General features: G+C 39.0%; 2 protein-coding genes across 2 annotated transcripts in view; one reads left to right on the top strand and one right to left on the bottom strand.

Moving 5' to 3' along the window:
* Positions 1-3,622, bottom strand: part of nalcn (sodium leak channel, non-selective) — a 65,800-nt gene extending 62,178 nt beyond the window's left edge. The window contains exon 1 of the mRNA XM_085373890.1: positions 3,575-3,622. Within this exon, the coding sequence (XP_085230016.1) occupies positions 3,575-3,622 (48 nt within the window). The remainder of the gene's footprint in view (positions 1-3,574) is intronic.
* Positions 3,623-6,758: 3,136 nt separating this feature from the next.
* itgbl1 (integrin, beta-like 1) overlaps positions 6,759-20,506 on the top strand; it is a 52,391-nt gene continuing 38,643 nt past the window's right edge. Inside the window, exons 1-2 of the mRNA XM_085374179.1 lie at positions 6,759-7,028; positions 10,610-10,812. Coding sequence (XP_085230305.1) covers positions 6,937-7,028; positions 10,610-10,812 — 295 coding nt within the window. The 5' untranslated portion in view covers positions 6,759-6,936. The remainder of the gene's footprint in view (positions 7,029-10,609; positions 10,813-20,506) is intronic.

Below are 20,506 nucleotides of genomic sequence, written 5' to 3'. Positions count from 1 at the left end.
GCCTTAACTGTTCAGGAATTACAGACCTTTTTATACATACAATAACCCCACATTGTCAGAAGCTCTAAAGTAACTGGACAATTGACTGACAAACAGTTTCACGACCAGTTGAGGCCCATCCCCTTGTTATTCTCTGAAAAAATACTACTACAACATGAGGTCCAAAGACTTGTTGATATAAGTTAAAGAGGCAGTCATTAAACTGAAAAAGCCAAACGAACCTATCGGAGAGCTATGCGGTAAACACATAACAAATGGTTAAATCAAAAAAGTGGTAGGATTTCCATGGTTAAGAACAAGCCCTTCACAACATGAAGCAAAGTCACGGACACTCTTGAGGAGGTCATTATCAAAGTCTGCACTAGTGCCAAATAGCCTTATAACTGTATTACGATAGTTCAAGAAAATTTGCAATCACAATATTTCTGATGATACAGGAAAAAAAAATGCAGAACAGTGTTTTATTGGCACTTGCAGCTTGGAGGAAGCTGAATTTATAAGTGTAAGTAAATGAAGGCCATTTCCCATCCTTGTTTTCAAATGAGCCACTGTTATTTTTTTCCACCCTTCCTAATATGAAGTGTCAATTTTATGGAACAAGGTGTGAGCAGCAGAAGCATGATAGTGCAATAGTGACACACCATAAGTCAAATGTAAGCACAGAAGTATATTAGGCAGTGTTTTTCCCAGAAATTGTAAGTAAAAAAAATCACTGCTTATGACTTTAGTTTAACAATAACTAAAGTAAGCCACCTAACTCTTCAGTAGCTGCACAATATTGTCACACAAAACTAAAAAATATTTTCTGCCTGGGTTGTTGTAGTTTGCCATGGATCTTGAAAAGCCATGCTTTTCCACGGTTTCTGAGTTCCATCCCGTTTGCTCTTCCTGTCATATGAAGCGCAGCTAGCTAATTTTTGCAGCAATGACACGTAGAGTTTCTTGTTTATATTGGGTCGCACATCACCAGCTATTAGTACCTTCTTCTTTGTTGCCTAGTTGTAATCAATCGTGCGTTTTTGCCTTAAGCCTTGTCTGGAACAATTTTCTTGCATATTTTGCAAAGCAATGTGGTTTTTTTTGGAGGTTGCTGAAGTAGCTCCATATTTACATACTAAATCATTACCAGAGGTTGACACTTGGCTCTTGCTCTCAGACATGCCTGGCTCTGTCTCGTTGTTGTGCACACTAGGGAATGTAAATGCAGTGATATCACTATATAGCATTTTTATGTTCTGTAAAAAATTATACCGGTATTATTGATGACAAGACAACATAGACTACAATCAAGAGACACCTTCATTGAAGTAAAAATAAAGTGGGACTGGGCCACTAGTGTTTATTGATATTGTGACTGCTGACAGCAGTAGTAGGGTGAATTGTGAAGTGTACAGGGCTTTACTCTGAGCTCAGATTCACAGGGTTGAGCTTTTTAACCACCTCTAGTTAAAAAGCTCAACTTATCCATTTAAGCTTCCCATTGCAAATGGATAAAAGCATACTGCAGAAAGCAAACTATGAGTGTCACAAGGGAAAGAACTGGGATATTCATTAATTACCAAGTCAGTTACCTGTGTTCAGTCCTACAGAGCATATTTTTCACTTACTGATTGACAAAACTAAACGTAGAGAGACCTACAAACAAGCAGCAAATGAAAGCAGCTGCAGCAGCCTTAGTAGAGCATCTTAACAGAGGGAATGCAGCAGTTGGTGTTGTCCATGGATTCTAGATTTCAGACATTCATTAACTGAACAGGATTTTCATCCAAGTATTAAAAATAGCCCTGATATTTAAAATGATGTTAGTTTGTCCAATTAATTTTGGGCCTCTCAAATAGGGGCGTTTGTTTAAAACTGGCTGTAGTTCCCTAATGCTGTACTTTTGTGAAGTACCTCTTGAATTAAAGCTGAAAGTCACCTCAATCAAATCTTGATTATTGATTTTAAATCCACTTGGTGTAAAGAGGCAAAATTTAAAAAAAAAAAATGTGTTACTATACAAAAAATATACAGACCTAACTGTATACCAAATGCATAAAATGAGCTAAAAGGCAGACTTTAAAAATACATTTTATGAAGGAGTTTAACAGTATTTAAACCTTTCATTTACTCACTGCATCAGTTTGTATTTTTTTTTCTATTTCACAAAGCTCCCACAAGGGCAGCGATTACAGCCTTGATTAAGTTAAATTAATGCTATACCTTCAAATGAATTCCCCAAACAGTTCCAAGCTAAGATTCTCACTACTTTGTCTTGCATACAAAGCCAAAGTGATCAGAAAAGCAAATTCAAAGGAATGCTGACAATTTAGGTCAAACCTTCACAACTATTCGGTGGTAGGCCAGTAGTGTGGGTATATTTCAAATGAGACTGACAAAAGCTCAAAGTGGTGACAATGAAAAGTAAAGTGGTAAGCCATTACAGTAAAAACAAAGACCTAAAAGACACTCCAGTGCTTGACACATATGAAACAGCTGGCTCTGCAGGATGATAAATGTGTAACTACTACTATGAGTGACCCACTTCACATTTCAAACTCGCATTCATCTTTTTCAGAAATAGTGTATGCTGATACAGACGTTAAATATTGTGATTTTTGATGTCAACATTAAAAAAAAAAAATCACATAGCACTTAGTATGTCACCTAATGACTGATTGTATTCAAATGCATTCCAAAGGGCTGCACAGATTAGCATCAGTAGCAGCCAAAAGTTGTGTGACGTTGGGCTTTTTTGCAAATAAACTGACATTTTCCAATTTCAGTAGCTGGTGTTTATCTGCTTTGCCAGATCAAATCAATGGATAGATGTTGCAAGATAGTGCCGTGAAAACTGAACATTTACAGGGATTACAGGGATTACAGCAAAATGAAAATGAACAAATTTATATTGGCCCAGTTGTTTAAACGAGTGGATCCCCAGGATGCCAATGTTCATATAATGTTTGTAGCATTTCTCCTTCGTTTTAAGGTTTCTTCTTGAAAACATAACTGCACAAACTGTGATGAGGTGCTTATATAACCTTGAAAATGTTCTAATTAATCGATGTAAGAGAACGAACACCTGGATCAGGTTTCCTGATTGGGAACCACGAGGGGCTCACGAGCAACTGTGAAATCCTAAAACCATTTCAGGAAAGCCACTGACAGGCTGCAGCATATGACCGATCCCACGTCGTGTAAAATGGTTGTCAAACCGCTGGATATCCATACTATGACTGAAAGCTGAATGAATGACGTCGGAAGAGCAAAGGTTACTATGGAAACGAATATGAGCAGCTGCTATAGGTGCAAAAACAAGCTAAATACAACAATATACATGAATATGTTCAAGCATAGGGCCTACATGAAGCTATATAATACGTAACAACCTGACCACGTGACAGTGTAGCAAATACACTGCAATGTTTGACGAGGGCCTACTCCGGAGGATGAGATTTTCCTCACTTCCTGGAGGACCAGTAAGCTAGCGCGCGGCTGCACCTAGCCTCAGACGCATCCTAAAAACGCAACTGCTGAAAGTGACTGGCGACGGGTGGAGAAGCAGAGAAAAGAAACACGTTGAATCACTTACGAGAGGAGGGTTTCTTTTATCTGCCGCGTCCAGCGTTGTCCATGACATCAGCTGTTTTCCGGCTGTGTTGGGATCGTATGGAGAACGCGGGAGCGCGCAGGTAGCAATCACATCAACAGCACTAGTGCGTGCTGCGGAGGCGCGCAGCCGTTTCCGTGGTAACAGTTTAAGATCGCCATGCTGCTCTATCACATCATACAAGTATATTAATGGTAATCGCTTGATACGCAGTTAATTTGAACAGACTATATTATTATTATTACTATTATTATTATTGTTGTTGTTGTTGTTGTTGTTGTTGTGAATAGTTGGCAAAGCTTGTCTATGAGAGATTTGCTCAAAGACGGTAAAAAATGCAGCGACAGTTGTCTGAAGATAGGTCTGTCCTAACAATTAATTAAATTTAATGTGCATTTTACATTTAACAATGGATAACTATCACAATGTACATTTCAAATTCCTTTAATTTTAAATATGATTATATTGTCTATTCTGTAAAATAGTCAGATGTCTATTCTTATTAATGTACAGAATTCACCTGCTTGCTGCTACTACTGCACATTCACCCAATGTATATACTATATATGTAATGTTCTTCCTCCTGAAAGAATACAACCATTGGATATGTATTAAATCACAACTGTGCTCTTCATGTTATAGAAAGTAAAAGACAAAAGTGGAAAACTTGGATTTCTTACTAAATTTCTGTAATATATCAAGTGACCTGCCTTCACCTGATTTGATATTGCATGGGTGGGTATTGTCCAAACGTGGGTGTAGTTTCAGTCGTAGTAAATTCAGTAACTGAGGTGCAAATTGGTTTTAACCAAAATATCTTTTTGCCATTTAGTTGCTTGAAATCACCCAGGGGTGCTGCAGTATCTTGTAGAACCGGTTGATTATTTGCCATTGATGTGCATTGTTGTTAAATATAATCTTCTGAATTGCTCTAGTAGGGAAATTTAGCCTGCTAATCACTTCATTCTATTTCAGTATTTTAATGAGCCATGATAGTGTGATATTGACCTGAACCCCATCTGAGCAACCAATATATGTATCATGCGCTACATTTTGTTTTGGCATTGTATGAGCCATATTTAGTGGGGCATCTGGATTACATGCAGAGATTCAGGTGTCTTGTTGAGCCACTTAAAACTGACCTATGACTCATTCAAAGGATAAACCAGTGTTGTGTCTACGCATAATTTAACAGCATAACAGACAAATAACCCATTTTATGGGTTATTTGTATTTTTAGGCACTTTTTATTAGCAACCTGTCATAAAACACATAAGTCATTCCAATTTATTTAGTCAAATCTGCTAAAAATGTCAACGATAACAGTTCAACAGGCATAATATAGCATTTTTGCACAAACAAGACGAATTCCAAAGAGCTGTTAGCCCAACATGTCAGTCCTAAAAACTATGTGCAGTAGTTCAACAGTATCTTAAGTGATATCCTTAAGAAATGGGGAAAAAATCCAGCAAAGACACAAGACATGAGAAATCCATCTGACTCTTGAGTTGACCCATCTACTCTTTATTGATGAAATGGTCTCTGTGGAAGGACTGAAAATAATTAGCAACAGGTCTTATGGAGGGATGAATTCAAATTAAAAAGTTTGGATCAAAATTGTTGTCAATATGTATGACGGAGGTTCAACAGTGTAAATCTGTAAAACACAGTGGTTTTATTATGGTTTGTGAGTGCATTTGCTGTGAGTCAGTGGTGTCAACATTGAACTGAATTATGAATGCAGAAAACTGTGGTCAGATTTTTATCCACCATACAGTATCATCTGGAAAGAGTCTGATTGACAAGGGCTTTATTTTTCAGTATGGCAATGATCACAAACTCCATGCCAATGTAGCAAAAGCATACCTGGATAGAAAAAACACACTATGGAACACTGAGTATGGATTAGCCTCCCCAGAGTCTGAAACTCAACATTATTGAAGCAGTGTGGGATCATCTTGACAGAAAACAGAACAAAAGGAAAAGGCAGCCAACATCCACAGGAGAGCTTCAAGAAGCCTGGAGAACTATTCCTGAAGACTATTACAAGAAAACTTGTCTAAGAAAGTTCAGGCTATGTTGAAGAATAAAGATAGTCATACCAAATATTGACTTTGCAGCTCGTTAGAACTGTATAAATTCTGTTTGTGCTTTATGTACTGTATTTCCATTTGTGTTTACATATGTTTCAATAAATCACTGCACCTATATCCAGTGTTCCTCATGGGAGGTGGCTCAAAACTGTTATGCAGTACCCTAAGTACTTCTCTGTTATGCTACTTTCTGTTTCTATTCTACTGTTATTTTGTACAAAACATTGAATATCGTGCACTATACCATTTATTTAAAGCCTTAATTCCCTGTTATTTTGGAGGTAAATAACATTATTATAGATAAAGCTACCACGCAATAAAAAAATTGGAACCATGCTAACAATTCACCATATACTGAAATATACCTGTTTGCCAGAGCAGAGGTTTGCTTTGCTTTCAAATAATTATTCTTATCATCATTATTTAATATTATCCCTGCTAAGTCAACTCACTATAGCCATGATTTACTCTTATTTCTTGTATTTGTGCAAACATCAGAAATGTGGCTCACACTTAGTTAGTCAATATTCAACCCGCTGCTCCTTTTCTCCTCCACTTCCTTCAACCTAAAGGACCATGATGCTAGAGGACAAGCTGTGCAGCTACTGACAAAGATCACAGCATTTTGTGTGTGTTCATATATATGTGTTTTTGTGTTTGCCACAAAAGACTTATTGGTTTTGTGAACTACTGATTTGAATTCATAATGTGGGAATAAGAGCAAGACATTCATCTTCAAGCAGTTTCTCTGAACAATTCCTCGGCTTCTTTTATGACAAATGGATACACTCTAAATGTTGGGGCGGGGGCTTGCCTCTTTGACTCTGGATCTTATTTATTATTAAAACACCAGAAGAAAACTTAGAAATAAAAACACTGCAACGTAGAGAGATCATCTGGAAAAGGAAAGGGGAAAGATTGAAACCAAAAAAAAAAGTTAGAGAAGCCGTCTGCTTCTAATTACTTCTCAAACTGGTGACTTAGCTTTTCATCTTGGCAGGTTTCCCTACTTTAGCTCCTGCCCAGGACTGTGTCTGAGAGTCAAGACTAATCAAAGGCACTTGTATGTGGAGGACTGTTGGCCTCTGAAGGAACCGAGCCAGTTCAGGCCAGCCTGCTGCGTTTTCTCTCCTTTACTCCTTTTCTTTTCTTTTCCCTCTCCCTCTCCCTTCTCTTCCTGTCTGTTTCAGGAGTGAAGGATTGGGGCATTCCTTCAAGCCACTTTACTTCAGCTTTCTGTGGGATTTAAACATGCACACTGAGGTTTTGGTACAGTCCATGTTACTGCCGTTCTTTCTGATCCTTCTCTCTTTCATTGAGGACTCTTTGTTGCAGTCGGTGAGGTGAGTTTCCACACAGCTTTGGGGTTTTTTTTGTTGTTTTTGTTGTTTATTTTAGGATAGTTTGGAGAGCAAGAAGGAAAAGGGAGGTGCAGACTTGCTGACAAAGGCGACACTTATAGAGTGCAATGTGGGAAAGTTTAGGAAAGTCTATTCCTATAGTTTACTCTTATAGTTTTATTCTTTCCTGTGCAGTTTTCTTTATGCCACTTTACTTGCCATCATAATGCTGCGTGTGTCTCGGATTCTGTCGTCTAACATTGGATGCAAACTTTTTTTCTGTTTTGTTTTACTTTCTTTTGCACAGTTCAGCTTTACATTCTTTTGCAGTTGAGCTTATTGTGAGGGAAAAAAAATCTCCAGTTTAAAAGGATTTGCTGTGGGATCAGTTTACAGCAACAAGCAAAATCAAAATAATGAGGAAAAGCCAGAAACAGAAAAGGGTAATTGCAATGAATATTATTTTGTATCAGAGCTTTTACTTGTTTTTGCCGAAAGAACGAACATTCAAGTTTAAACCTCAAATACAAACTGTAAATGGAAACAAAAGTACATCAAGTCAGTCACTGAAACTGGATACAGTAACGAATATAAGACTTATTTCTGTTTACTTTGCTACTCTAAAGTCGAGCCCTGGTTAGCAGAACTGTAAATATTTAACGATGACATAAAGTTGTGGGTGTTTACTCTTTAGCAGGTGCACTGTGCCTCTGTAGTGATTACATTGCATATGTAGTGTACAGGGGATATTTATTGAACAGCTGCAGCTAACCCACACATGCATTACAGAAAGTAACAGCTACTGGGAATCTAGGTAGTTGCAATATTTTCTTCAGTTTTTCCAATGTACATTTGAATAATTTGTGTTTTATTTGTTTGCCAGTTATGTCATCATATTGACCTAGCAGTGTTAAAAAAAGTGTAAAAATGCTAAGCAACAAAGTTATAACCTCAATTCTGTAAGCACAGCCAAGGAGTGCTATGCAATATCCATATTATGCTCAGCCCACGCAATATCCTTAGAGCACATGGATTAAGGTTGTAGAGCTCCACCTGTAGTCATAAAACTATGGTAACGCTATATCAGCTTTATTTTTTAATCGGCACCTTTCTCTCTAAAAGGCCTTTAAGAGGAGCCCCTGTGGAACAACAAGTCACATGATGCCCATGGGGCTCATAGGCTTTTTTTCCCCATACTCAATGATGCAAAAAATGTTTCCTAATATGACTCAAATGTAATAAAACTAAGCCATGGGACTGAAAACACATCTTTGAAGATAGTCTAGAAATGGGAAATGGACTGAGTACTCACTTCTCAGATATTTTGTGCTATTATTGAAAGCTTTAAAAGTTTAAAAAGCTAAACAGTGTAGTGCAATGTACTACCAACCTTTTTAAAAAAACAAAACAAAAATATGAATCAGCTGCTGCTGCTTAGAGAGAAGCTACATCTCATGAATTATCTATGGCGGTCGTGGCTCAAGAGTTGGGAGGTCGCCTTGTAATCGGAAGGTTGCCAGTTCAAGCCCCGTTGTGTCCTTGGGCACTTCTACTTCACTTCAACTTCACCCGTTGCCTACTGGTGGTGGTCAGAGGGCCCGGTGGTGCCAGTGTCCTCGCCTCTGTCAGTGCGCCCAGGGTGGCTGTGGCTACAGTGTAGCATGCCATCACGAGGGTGGATGACTGGATGTGTAAAGCACTTTGGGGTCCTTAAGGACTAGTAACTAGTAAAAATTTTTGAAATTTCTTGGTATGCTGAAGCATTAAGCATTCCTTTCACTGGAATTAAGGAGCTGAGCCCAACTTCTGAAAAACACTCCAACACCATAATTCCCCCCCCCCCCCCCCCCCCCCCCACCAAACTTCACCCTTGGCTTAGTGCAGTTAGACAAGTACAGTTCTCCTGGCAACTGCCAAACCCAGAATCATCCAGTGGATTGCCAGATGGAGAAGTGTGAGTCGTCGCTCTAGAAAACACGGTTGTAGAGTCCAGTTGTGGCGTGCTTTCCACCACTAGTTTGGGCACTTTGCATTGTGCTTGGTGATGTAAGGCTTGGATGCAGCTGCTCAGCCATGGAAACCTTGGCATCCCCTGATAGTGCACTGTGAGTTTACATGGCCTACTGCTTTGTGGGTGAATAGCTGTCGCTTCCACTTTGTTATAATACCACTAACTGTGGAATATTTAGTAGTGGGGAAATTTCACAACTCAACTAGTTGCACAGATGGCATCCTATCACAGTACCACTCTGAAATTCACTGAGCTCCTGAGAGTGACGCATTCTTTCACAAATGTTTGTAGAAGCAATTCTCATACTTAGGTACTTGATTTTATACACCTGTGGCCATGAAAGTGATTGAAACACCAAAATTCAATGATGTGGATGGGTGAGTGAATACTTTTGGCAAGGTTTTGGTGCTCAGAGCAATTTGCCCAATTTCTTTGAAGAAGTGGTAAGAAGTGATGGCCAGTCCAATGTCTTTCTTCAGTCAGTTAATTAAAACTGTACATTTTGCAGTTTTTATTTTCTTGGATAGCCAAGAAAGTTACTACTGTCCCCTGGAGACATAGTAACAAGGAGAAAAAAACAGTTAAACAAAACCCAAGTTAAAACCAAGGAAAGTCCAAAATTCTAATGTGGAGCAAGTTAGACTCTCTTCACCAAGCATTAATTTTATGAATTGGAATGTTATTTTACTATTTTGTGGAATTCTGGTTGTATTCTTGGGAGGTACTCTACAGAACAAAAGCCAGGCATTAACCAGATCTATCACTGATCAGCTGAACTGGACAGAGTAACACAATCCAAAAAGGTCATTTGAATGTCATGCTGCCGTAAAATAAATAAAAAAATGAATAAATGTAATCAGATACATTTCAGTTCATTGCATCGTGTGGCTGAGCTCTGTGATCAGGCTTAAAAGGGCCATTACTGATTAAAGTCTGTGTGAAATGGGGCTTGTATAACCTCCCTGTGACACTCAGGACAATCACATTCTGTATTTAATTTTAATAGGAGGATCAAGAACACTTGAGCTGTTGATTTTTGGAAATGTGTTCAGTTTTCAAACGCGGACATCTGGCCAATATCAAGAGAGGGCAGGGATTTAAAAAAGAATGCCAGACGGCATCCAAATGAAACAAATCTCACTCAGAAACGCTTTAGGGTAAAACTCAGAAAACAGCTCCTAGAGTGTGTTAAATGAAAAGTGCATTTGTGTCTGTACGATTGGGTTTATTTGAATTTATTAGCTGTGCATGTGGTCATGTGTGTGTTTCCAAGGCGTTTGTTATTACTTGATAAAGACTCAAATATATGGGCTGTGTGTTACATTCTTCCCACTTTTGTTTTCTTAGACTTCTTTCTTCCAAGCCATTGCATCGAAAGCTACATGTGTTAAGTCCTACCGCACATACCAAATATCTTGAATAGGTCTCTTTATATGTTTAAAGAGAGATGCTGATGCATGACTGAGGAAATATGTCTTTTCGATTTGGATTTGCAACAAAAACAGGTGTGAACACACTTAAACTTTAACCTCATAATAAAAGTTGTGGAAAATCTGATCTTTCTTTTTCCCAGCCAGGTGGGTGGTGTTTGCAAGCTGTCCACAGAGTCATCCTTGCGCCGCTGCCGGACGCCTGATGGTAAGATCTGCAGCGGAAGGGGAAAATGTAACTGCGGCATTTGCATCTGTGAGGCCATAGAACCAGGGAAGTTCTTCGGTCCGCGCTGCGAGTGCCACGACTGGGTCTGTGCTACATATAATGGGAAAACCTGCAACGGTGCGTATGATCCTGTCCTCATTCCTAAGGTCTCAAATGTTGCTATTTTGCCAAAACTACTGGCATCTCAGAGACAGGCACAGGCACAGCATCTCTTTTGGCACATGTTTCAGTGCACTATTTGATACAGCAATAGTGAAACTTGACTCAGTTACTTGTCACTATTAGACACTTAGATGGGAAGATTTGGAGTCACATTTTAATGCACACTACATTTACTGATACCTAACACAGTTATATGGGTTTCTATAACAGTAAAAAGTCTGTTGTTTTTTTTTTCACATGATCTGAATTCTAGGGACATGCTGCACATATTTTACCTCTTAGATATGGTTGTTAGTGATGGTTCAGTAAGCGATGCAACAGAACTCTTCACTCCTCCTTACATCAGAGGAGTTTGGCAAATAAACTGTGCACCTGAAGTGCAGTGTTTGCTCCAGCCAGGTGCAGGAAGAATGGAAACCGTAATCATCAAAATGTCTTTCATATTATTTTTTTGGCTTTAATAGGCATTAATATTCATTTGATATGAATTTTGTAATTCAGACTTGGAATGTTTTAGGGTATTTTTGTTTCACCTGTATTTCAGAGTCAGAAGGGTGCAATATTGTGTAATTGACAGCCCACATTGTCTTGGCAGTACTTCAAAGGGTTTCACTGGTAATAGGCAGCTGGTTGGTTCTCAAATGTTACCAAGGCATTAGCTTTTGTTGGAAGGAACGGCTTTGAACTTACCCTGCTGCTTGAAATTTTATAAGTTCACAGAAAGAACACTTAGAGTGCACCTGTACTCAAGAGCAAGTTAAATCATGGTTGGTGAATAGTTTAAGACATAAAGGTGTAGATATATCAGAAAATATAAAACTGCTATGATTTTACACAGTTGCGTGTTTATTAGCTAAATGTAACTAAAACCGATGCAGTCTGATGTAACATACTATAACAGTGACCAGTGTTACTATTTTTTTGTAACTTTGTGACTAGTTGATGGTCATCTTTCACTAATACAGGCAACAACAACTGTGAATTAAATATATGTAATAATAGATTATATCCTATTTGGGGCATTGTTTTGGATTCATTGGCTGGAACAGTGTTTTGTTTCATTCTAACTGCTCAGAGCAGTTGTTTTGTAGTAGACCCATGTTGTGCTTAAAGTTTGTTGTGCTCTGTCCAAATGTATTACGTTAGGTTTATAACATCTAGCTGATTTGATTCTCAAAATGTTAAACTATATCACAGGGCTATTGTACTGGCCTACATTAGCTGTGAACAAACTTACAAAATAAACAGGCAAACATTTTAGACAATATGTTCACGTAAACTCAATTTGCAATCTGTTACCAAGGCTTAATATGAATTTATCATATGTGGTACTTTGGAGGGTATGAGAAATGCTGGCTCCTCAATGGCAATGGAGGGAAAAACAGTTCTCATCTTTTTTTGTGCATTGTCCTCTTTGGCCACTGTTCTATGAATGTCAAGGTTTAATGGAGATATGTGTGCACGCAGACTAGTTCTAAAGAAGATATATATCCGTGTGTGCGGGTGTGCTTGCGTGTGAGGGGTAGAGTGATTTATTTGTGTAGACAAATTGGCTGCTGTGAGGAGCTCATTATGGTTCAGCAGTCTGGAGCAAGGCCCTGCTTCAGTCTGATAATGGGGTTTCACTCACTAGTACACAGACTGCCAATGGAACCTAAATGCATCAAGAGAAGGATGGATTTTCACACCCGGACAGACAGACAGACAGACACACACACACACACACACACACGCACGCACGCACGCACGCACGCACGCACGCACGCACGCACGCACACACACACACACACACACACATCCATCATCAGGCTCAGTCTCATATTGTAACACACACACAGCTAGCCATACGCTCACAAAATCATTTGCCCATGGAGCAGGTCATAGAAAACACATTTAAAGCACACTGAGAAGAAGATTTGCCCCCAAAGCACCCACCTAACCTCTCTACCCACAATGCCCCATGCAGCATGGGCCTGTCGTCAAAGACTGGTCCCCAAGTTCCATCTGCAGCCTTATCTGCCTTTCACAACCACCCATTGATAAGATCCAAATAGATTTTTCTCCAAAGGGATAAAGTCTATCCTTTTTTTCTTTTCCAAAACCATAAGCTTTGCTGGCACCTAGATGTTATTTTAGCTTGGACCTGGTTCAATTTCTCTCAGTCATAGCAACAAGTCAAGCCGGATGGTGGTTATGGGGATACAGTTAGGCATGATAGTGATATATTTAAATTCTTGGTTGAAATATTGTACACTGATTTGTTATGACATGCCTAGGAGTTATAATATCATCTTCATTCTTTGGAGCCTCACATGAAAAATATTATGTTTTCAACACAGCTTTAAAATGAGATCCCTTTTTGGGTTGCTTTTCATAACCTTTGTTGTATTAGTTTCTTTTGATTGACATATAAGCCAACTTAGCATGAAGATTTAGATTTAAATATAATATGCCTGTCTGTGTAGCCTATTCGTAATATACCCGGAGGTGTCAAAGTTATTTTAACCCAGTGCGTACTGATGTTATAAAGTGTGTAAAACTGTGTAAAAGAGATCATTTTACACAGAGAGCAATTAAATCATTGCTCTCTATTTATACTTTCTTGTTAGTATGAAAGTATAATTATTGTCTTAATTGTCTTAATTATGTCTTGGTCCTGAGTTTTCAAACCCAGGGTTTCGAGTTTTGGTTTTCTTTTTTATTTGATTATTGTAGCCGTACCACAGTCTCTTCGCCAGCGGCTACCCCACCATTAGTCACTTAAAGTCGCCGAATGCTATTGGCTTCCTGTGATGTCTGCTCACCACATTACTATGAATCACTTCCATTGTGGATGGAACTTAAGTTTAGCTTTTTTACTTCCTGTTTTAATTTCTTAGTCATTGTCTCCCATGTCTTGCTTGATGTTTACCTCCTCTTTGTTTATTCCTTAATTGTGTTCAACTGTATCTAGTTACCTGTTACCACTTCCCCAATTAGCCTCATGTGCGTAAATGTGCATCTTTTTGTCTCCCTGCATGCTACCTGCCTCTTGTTATAGTCAATTTGTCAGCTCTCCATGGACTTTTCTGGATTTTTGCTGCAGCCTTTCTCTGACAACTATGTTTTTTCTTTCTTTGTATATATAAAAAGATGTACAAATGTCTTATCAGTTTCAAAATTGCTTCAAAATTATACGTGTGAAACCGGCTTCTTCCATGACAGGATTATATTGTGTGCAAGATTTTTATTTTTATTTTATTACAGCATGCTTTAAATAAGCCAAATTTCATGATATGCCATGTCACTTAAACCAGAGAAGAAAATTAGCTGTCCTGTTGCGTATTACTATTGTATACAAAATATTATCATATATATAACTGTCATACATTCTACCAAAATATAAAAGGCGTTTTATAACAGACAAAAAAAATAAATCTGATAACACTGGAGCTTTTGCTGAATAACAGTTGAATTTGTAGCTAGAAGTCCAATAAAACATTGATGCTGTCATGTGTTTTTCCTCCCACAGACATCCCATCCTATTTTATAGTAGAGCAAGGACGATGATCTGGAATAACATCTGTTCACCAACTGTTCAAAAACGTGTTGTTTCACTCAGCTGTTTGTTTTTCAACTGTGCTTAAATTTTCCTGCTCTGACTCCATGTCCTCATTTTAAAATAAGCTGCAGTACATGAAAACATGACCTTTGATAAGTTCCAAAAGTGCTAACTCTGATTTGTCTGGTTCGAGTGTTTATGTTTATTCTCAGGTTATGTAATAACACTCTTGTTATAAGAAACAAAGGTCAACGTGGCAAAGCTTCCATAATCTTTTTCACATGCTTTTGTCTTTTTCTCCTCTGTTGATGACTCATTTGAAAACTTTGTGTCCCTAGCTTTCTGGCACGGGCTCTCACGCTTGCTTTCCATGTCTGTGCTGATCTGAGAAGGGGAGGCATAAGTTGAATGTTGGATCTGATTTCAACATTAAGTCTTTTAAACATAGTGCTTTTGATAATAGTTTGTAGTCTGCACAGGGGCGTTCTTCCAATAGGACATGCCTAAAACACCCCACGTGTCCCTTTTGATGTGGAAAATATTGGTTCTACACTGAGCATGTCCTAAATGACTAAGGCTACGTTCACACTGCAGGTCTTAATGATTTTTTAATCAAATCCGATTTTTTTTTTGTCTGGTCGTTCACACTACAAATAAAATGTGACATCAAACGCGCTCTAGTGTGAATGGTTCACGGCCCTCAAAGCAGCCCACATGCGCAAAAGAAGACGTCACACTCAACGTGCTCTGTTTATGTAAGTAAAAATGGCGGCTACAGAGCTAGCAGGTGTTGTTGCAGCAGTCTATCAATTTCTGCACAGTCGTAACCGTCAGAATTTTGACAAATTAATTAGATAATGCAGGACTCTGAGAAAAAAGAGAGCCCGTGCTTTAACAATGGCCTTGTTTGGAGCAGTGGCTGCTACCTCCGTGCAGAGTATATATGGTATACATGGTATGGTATATATGGATGCTTTCTCGTTTGTCTTCTCAGGCGGTGATAATTGGCGTCTGTCTTGTGTCAGTGACGTAAAAGACGGATTTAATGCGACATGACCTTTCAAACAGCAGTCGCGTTCTAAAACATCAGATATGTATCGGATTCAGTACCACATACGAAAGTGACCTAGGTCGGATTTGAAAATATCAGATTTGTGCTGTTCAAACTGTCATACCATGATCGGATATGGGTTGCATAGGGTCAAAAAAGTCGGATTTGATGCGCTTTTGCCTGCAATGTGAACATACCCTAAGTTTCTCAACCTATCTCAAAGGGAGAGCCCAGCCATCCTTTCTAGGAGGATCACATCCATAGCGAAGAGAAGTGATCCTGAGGCCACCAAAGCAGAAACCCTCTACCAATTCCTTCCAGTCACATTCCTCTAGGTGTCGTTATTGCCCATGTGAGCACTGAAGTACCCCACCAGGGCAATTGAATCCCCAGAGGCACCTTCAAGCACTTCCCCAGGGACTTCAATAAGACTGGGAACACTGAACTGTTGTTTTGCACATAAGCACAAACAACAGTCAGAACCCATTTCCCAACCCAAATGTGCAAGGAAGCAACCTTTTGTCCACTTGGGAAAAGTCTAAAGTGCAGTACAGGGACAGAACTGGGAGGATACAAGTATACCTCATTAAGTCTGCTACGTATAATCAAGTGCAGCTCTGGAGTGGTATAGAGTCCAGCCACACAACAGGAGACTGGTTTCAGAACCCAAGCTTTTTGTTGAGGCAAGTACAACTATATCACGCTGGTACTTCTCAACCTCAAACACTAGCTCAGGCTGCTTTTCCATAAGAGAATTGACATTCTATGTTACCAAAGCCAGATTTGTCGGGTTGACAGCACTTCTGCCCCAAACACTTTCCCATTCACAAAGTACAAACCCCTTACACACCCTCCAGATGAGGGTTGACCCCATGTTTTTCTTTTGGGCTAAGACCCAGCCACAAGTAGCTCTACTATGCACAGGGTGGGGCCCCAGTAACCCTATCCTAAGCAGGGTAGCCATATCCCATGATTTATCCTTCATCATACTTTTCCCCCCTGAATCTCTCTTAGTCTGGACTCAGGATCAATTTTCCTTGGGAGTCCCAATGGGGAAATAGCCCTGATAACATAGTTCCCACGCAAACCCCTCCGCTATAATAAAGTTCGTGGAGAGGTCCATGGGGAGACTGCCATTACAAATAAAAGTAATCTAATAGGTGTTTAGTTCCTTAGATAGAGTAAATAGAACATTTGGCATGCTCTGGTCATAGCTGAGAAATTTTAGCAGAACAGGCAGTGGCAAGGAAATAATGGCAGATGAGAGAGCTGCCCATTCTTTGTTTAAAGGTGTGACAAATTAGCTGCTAGATGCAGGTGCAAGCTGTGCTAATCTGTATCACCTATGTAAAGTAAGAAAAACCTGGACTTCCAACAAGACTTTTCTTTTAGGAGAAGCAATATTTTCTGTTGAACAGAATAAGTTTGTGCTTTGTACCTTTGGAGAAGAAATTACAGCACATGACAGGATATGTAAATAACACATAAGCTCTTTAGTAAACATTTTAGAGCCATGAATTCAGGACCAATTGATGCAAATCCTCCCTCAATTTTGTAATTTTATTCCACTTGGTTGATCAGATATACAGGGTGGACAATGGTGTTAGTGTTATCCCAGAGGAAAAAAGGAGGAAAAAATGGAGGTGGGGGGAACAAACCATAAAAATGTTGCTTTATTGTTTCCTTGTTAATTGAAATGTTAAATAGCAGATTGAGAGTTTTGGAGACAAAGTTATAGAGGCATGTTTAACATGGTTTGGACATGTGCAGAGGATGAATAGCGGATATGTTGGATAAAGAATCTTGAAGCTGAGGCTCCCAGGCATGAAGAAGGTAAACCTCAGAGAAGGTTCATGGATGTAGTTAAGGAGGACATGCAGAGAATTGGAGTGACAGCAGAGGAATAGGATGAGATGAAGTAAATGATCCACTGCTGTGACCCTTAAAGGGAGCAGCTAAAAGAAGAAGAAGGAGATGAAATGTTAAGTAGTGTTAAACTATTACATCAGGATGGAACCTACTGCATCTTAATTAAAGCATAATGACTCATTTATTTGGATTTGTCATCATCAAATATTCTTGATTCAAGTGGACTTACTGCAACAACAGACAAAATCATTACTCATATACCTCTGGCAACAACTACAGGCCACTAATGTGGACTAAGGCAGAGAGCCAAATACATCTGCAGTCAGATCAATTTATAACTTTGTGACTCTGGCAGACTTTATCATATGCGTGTCATTCTCACCCTATTTTAAAGGAGCTAAAATTCAGAGGTGTAAGCATAAGATTAAAAGCCTGTTTCCCCCAGTGGATGTCAAAACACATTTTGACTCCCCACCTTTCTTTTTTCTTCCTTTCACTGTCTCTCAGGCCTTGGATTTTAAAAGCCTCTGTTCTTTCACTCTGCACTGCGCCCTTTTGCCCCCTATCAGAGCCAGAGAATATCCCACCCAAGGAGTTTTAATGTCAGCGCCACATATGGTATCGGTTTAAACAGTGCTGCTCCAAATCACACACCTTTAGATAAACTTTCACTGTCAGTATCACATAAGCTTGTGTGTCTTCCAATACAGGCACATTTCAGGGAGCAGTATAAACTGTAATAGTTGCTTAAGCCCAACTGAACAATCATGTCAGTTGTCTGCCTATACCATCTGATGCTAGCTAGGTTAAAAAAAAAAACAAAAAAACTTCAAATCTGTCTCTGATGCTGTGACTTTTGGATGGTAGGGTGAGTATTTGGCATAAATAACATGAAAACATGAATCCAACCTCCCTTGAATCAGCATTTCAAGCTGCTCGTGGTGTGTTGGCGTGGGGGATAATTCCTTGATACAGGTTCCAAATCAACACCATGGCTTATTTGAACATTGTTGCTGATCATAACGATCCCTGTATGAGTTTACTCATCATCTCAGACTGGTTTCTTGAACATTACAATGAGTCCACTGTACTTAAAGGGCCTCTGCGGTCATCAGATTTCAATCCAATGGAGCACCTTTAGGATTTGGTGAGCTGGGATAATTGGTATCATGGAAACAATCTATAACAACTATGTGATGCTATCACGTCAATACCCAGATCTCTCAGAAATGTTTCGAGCACATTGTCGTGAAGGTAAAAGGGGTTCCAAAGCTGTCTTAGCAAGGTGTGCCTAATAAAGTTATTAGGTTTTTTACTGTTGATTTCCCAGAGAAAGAGAAAAAACAAAACAACGGGCTACAGTGGATCGCAGTCCTTAGAGTCCATTAAATTGTTCATCCCTGTATTTTTTTTCCTAGTACATATTTTGATGCGCTTTCACTAAGATATTCTGAGCTTTGCTGGGCACTGTGCCTGTGTTGTGAGTCACCTAATGATTCCAGCCTGGGCTGCAGGAAGAAAAAGCCACTTAAGCCTGTCCAAGTTTCCTAGTAAAAGTCAGTTATGATTGGGACCCATTAAGATTCCCAGCACTTCACGCTGTCAGAACAAGTGTTTTTCTCGGTTGCTGTGATCCTGCTTACATTGGGTTTTCAAAAATTCTTTAACAAAGGTATTATGAAGTTGGCAATATTTTCAATGAATGATCAGGTTGGGTAGTGTAAAAGGATGAAAGCAGGAAGCAGTTCCTTGCTCCAAGTACTGCACACACACATAATTAGTTATTACCTGAGACAGGTGTCTCCTGGAACTGTTCCACAAAACACAAGTTGACGTGCTGTCGTTTCATGCGCCACAGGCCACAGGGAGAGAAAAGCAAGGTGGAATAATTACTCGGTGAAATCACTAGCATGTAATGAAGAACACAATAGAAACAAAGGATGTGAGCAAATGCTAATTGGAGAAAAAAACATGTATGTAAAAAATGAACCCAGAGAAAGTCAATTCTTGCATGTAATGTTTGGCTAGGATTACAGTTTTGTGTATAATTGAAACTGCATGAAAAGCATGAATTGTAAAAGATCTGTTTTCTACTAATCTAACTTGAAATACTTGAAAAAAAGCAGACCTATCATTATGCATGAACAAGTTAAATCCTAAACCTGAAATGAGCTTGCTGCATGATTCACCATCCTGTCCTCATCAGCAATTAATTGTGCCAGCACTATATCACCTGTTATTACTGCCATTGATGGTGGAAGAGGTGCACCCACACTTTGCAAGCCTCATTGGATATACCTGTGCACTGATCGGGACCTTATTGGCTGAGTATGTGTGTCTGTCTGTGAAGCGTAGGAGGGACCCTGACACCCTCATACCACAGAGAATTACTGCTCAGGAAGCACTAGAAAAGATAAACTGTCGACAGACAGGCACCTTCCCACCCACATAAATTTTGGCCTACCAGACAAAGAGGGACGTTTTATATGTCAGAGTGATTGTCGAGGGGGAGATTAACGGGGGCTAGTGGGTGGCATTGACTTTGTAATAGTCTACAGAATTAAGCTGGAAGGTGTTTAATCTAATTCTGTCTTATAACTATTGTGCTCCAGTTCCCATATGCAAAAAGTATGCAATAAATCCAGAAAAAAGAGTCTCTACAATTACAGTATGTGCATAGTTCTTCATGAATATGCGCCAAATGTACACAAATCAGTAAAATCACATTAAACAAGACTGTAAGACAGCATTTTTTAATGCAATAGCAATTCAAGAATCACTAATTATTGTAGATAACACTTTAGAATAACTTTCACTAATAAATCATTAGGCGATACGTATGAGACAGCTGATTTACTGTGGACAAATCACAAAATGTCATCATTTTAATTCTTACAGTAAAATTGCCAACGCTTAAACGAACACAGCGTTGGCAATAATTATTATTTAGTCGTCATTATAAAATTGTAATTGATGCTTATGAATCTTATTTTACAGTACATAAGTAGGTGGTATGGCATACTTCACTAGATTGTGATCCTGGAGACAGCAGTTTGTGTTCTGCTTCCATCACTATGTAATTTCACACATTTAGTTAAAAAAAATCACTGTTAGTTTTGGATAAATATCATTTTTAGGGTTAAAATATTGCAACTTAGGGAATGAAAGGTTTTGCTTGTGTTACAGGA

The sequence above is a fragment of the Diplotaxodon limnothrissa genome, linkage group LG16, assembly GCF_057381915.1.
Source record: "Diplotaxodon limnothrissa isolate DT_005_m linkage group LG16, D_limnothrissa_male_GT1.1, whole genome shotgun sequence".
NCBI classification, from domain to species: Eukaryota; Metazoa; Chordata; class Actinopteri; order Cichliformes; family Cichlidae; genus Diplotaxodon; species Diplotaxodon limnothrissa.
Note: the sequence above shows the minus strand (reverse complement) of the source record. Positions and strands in the feature narration are given on the sequence as shown.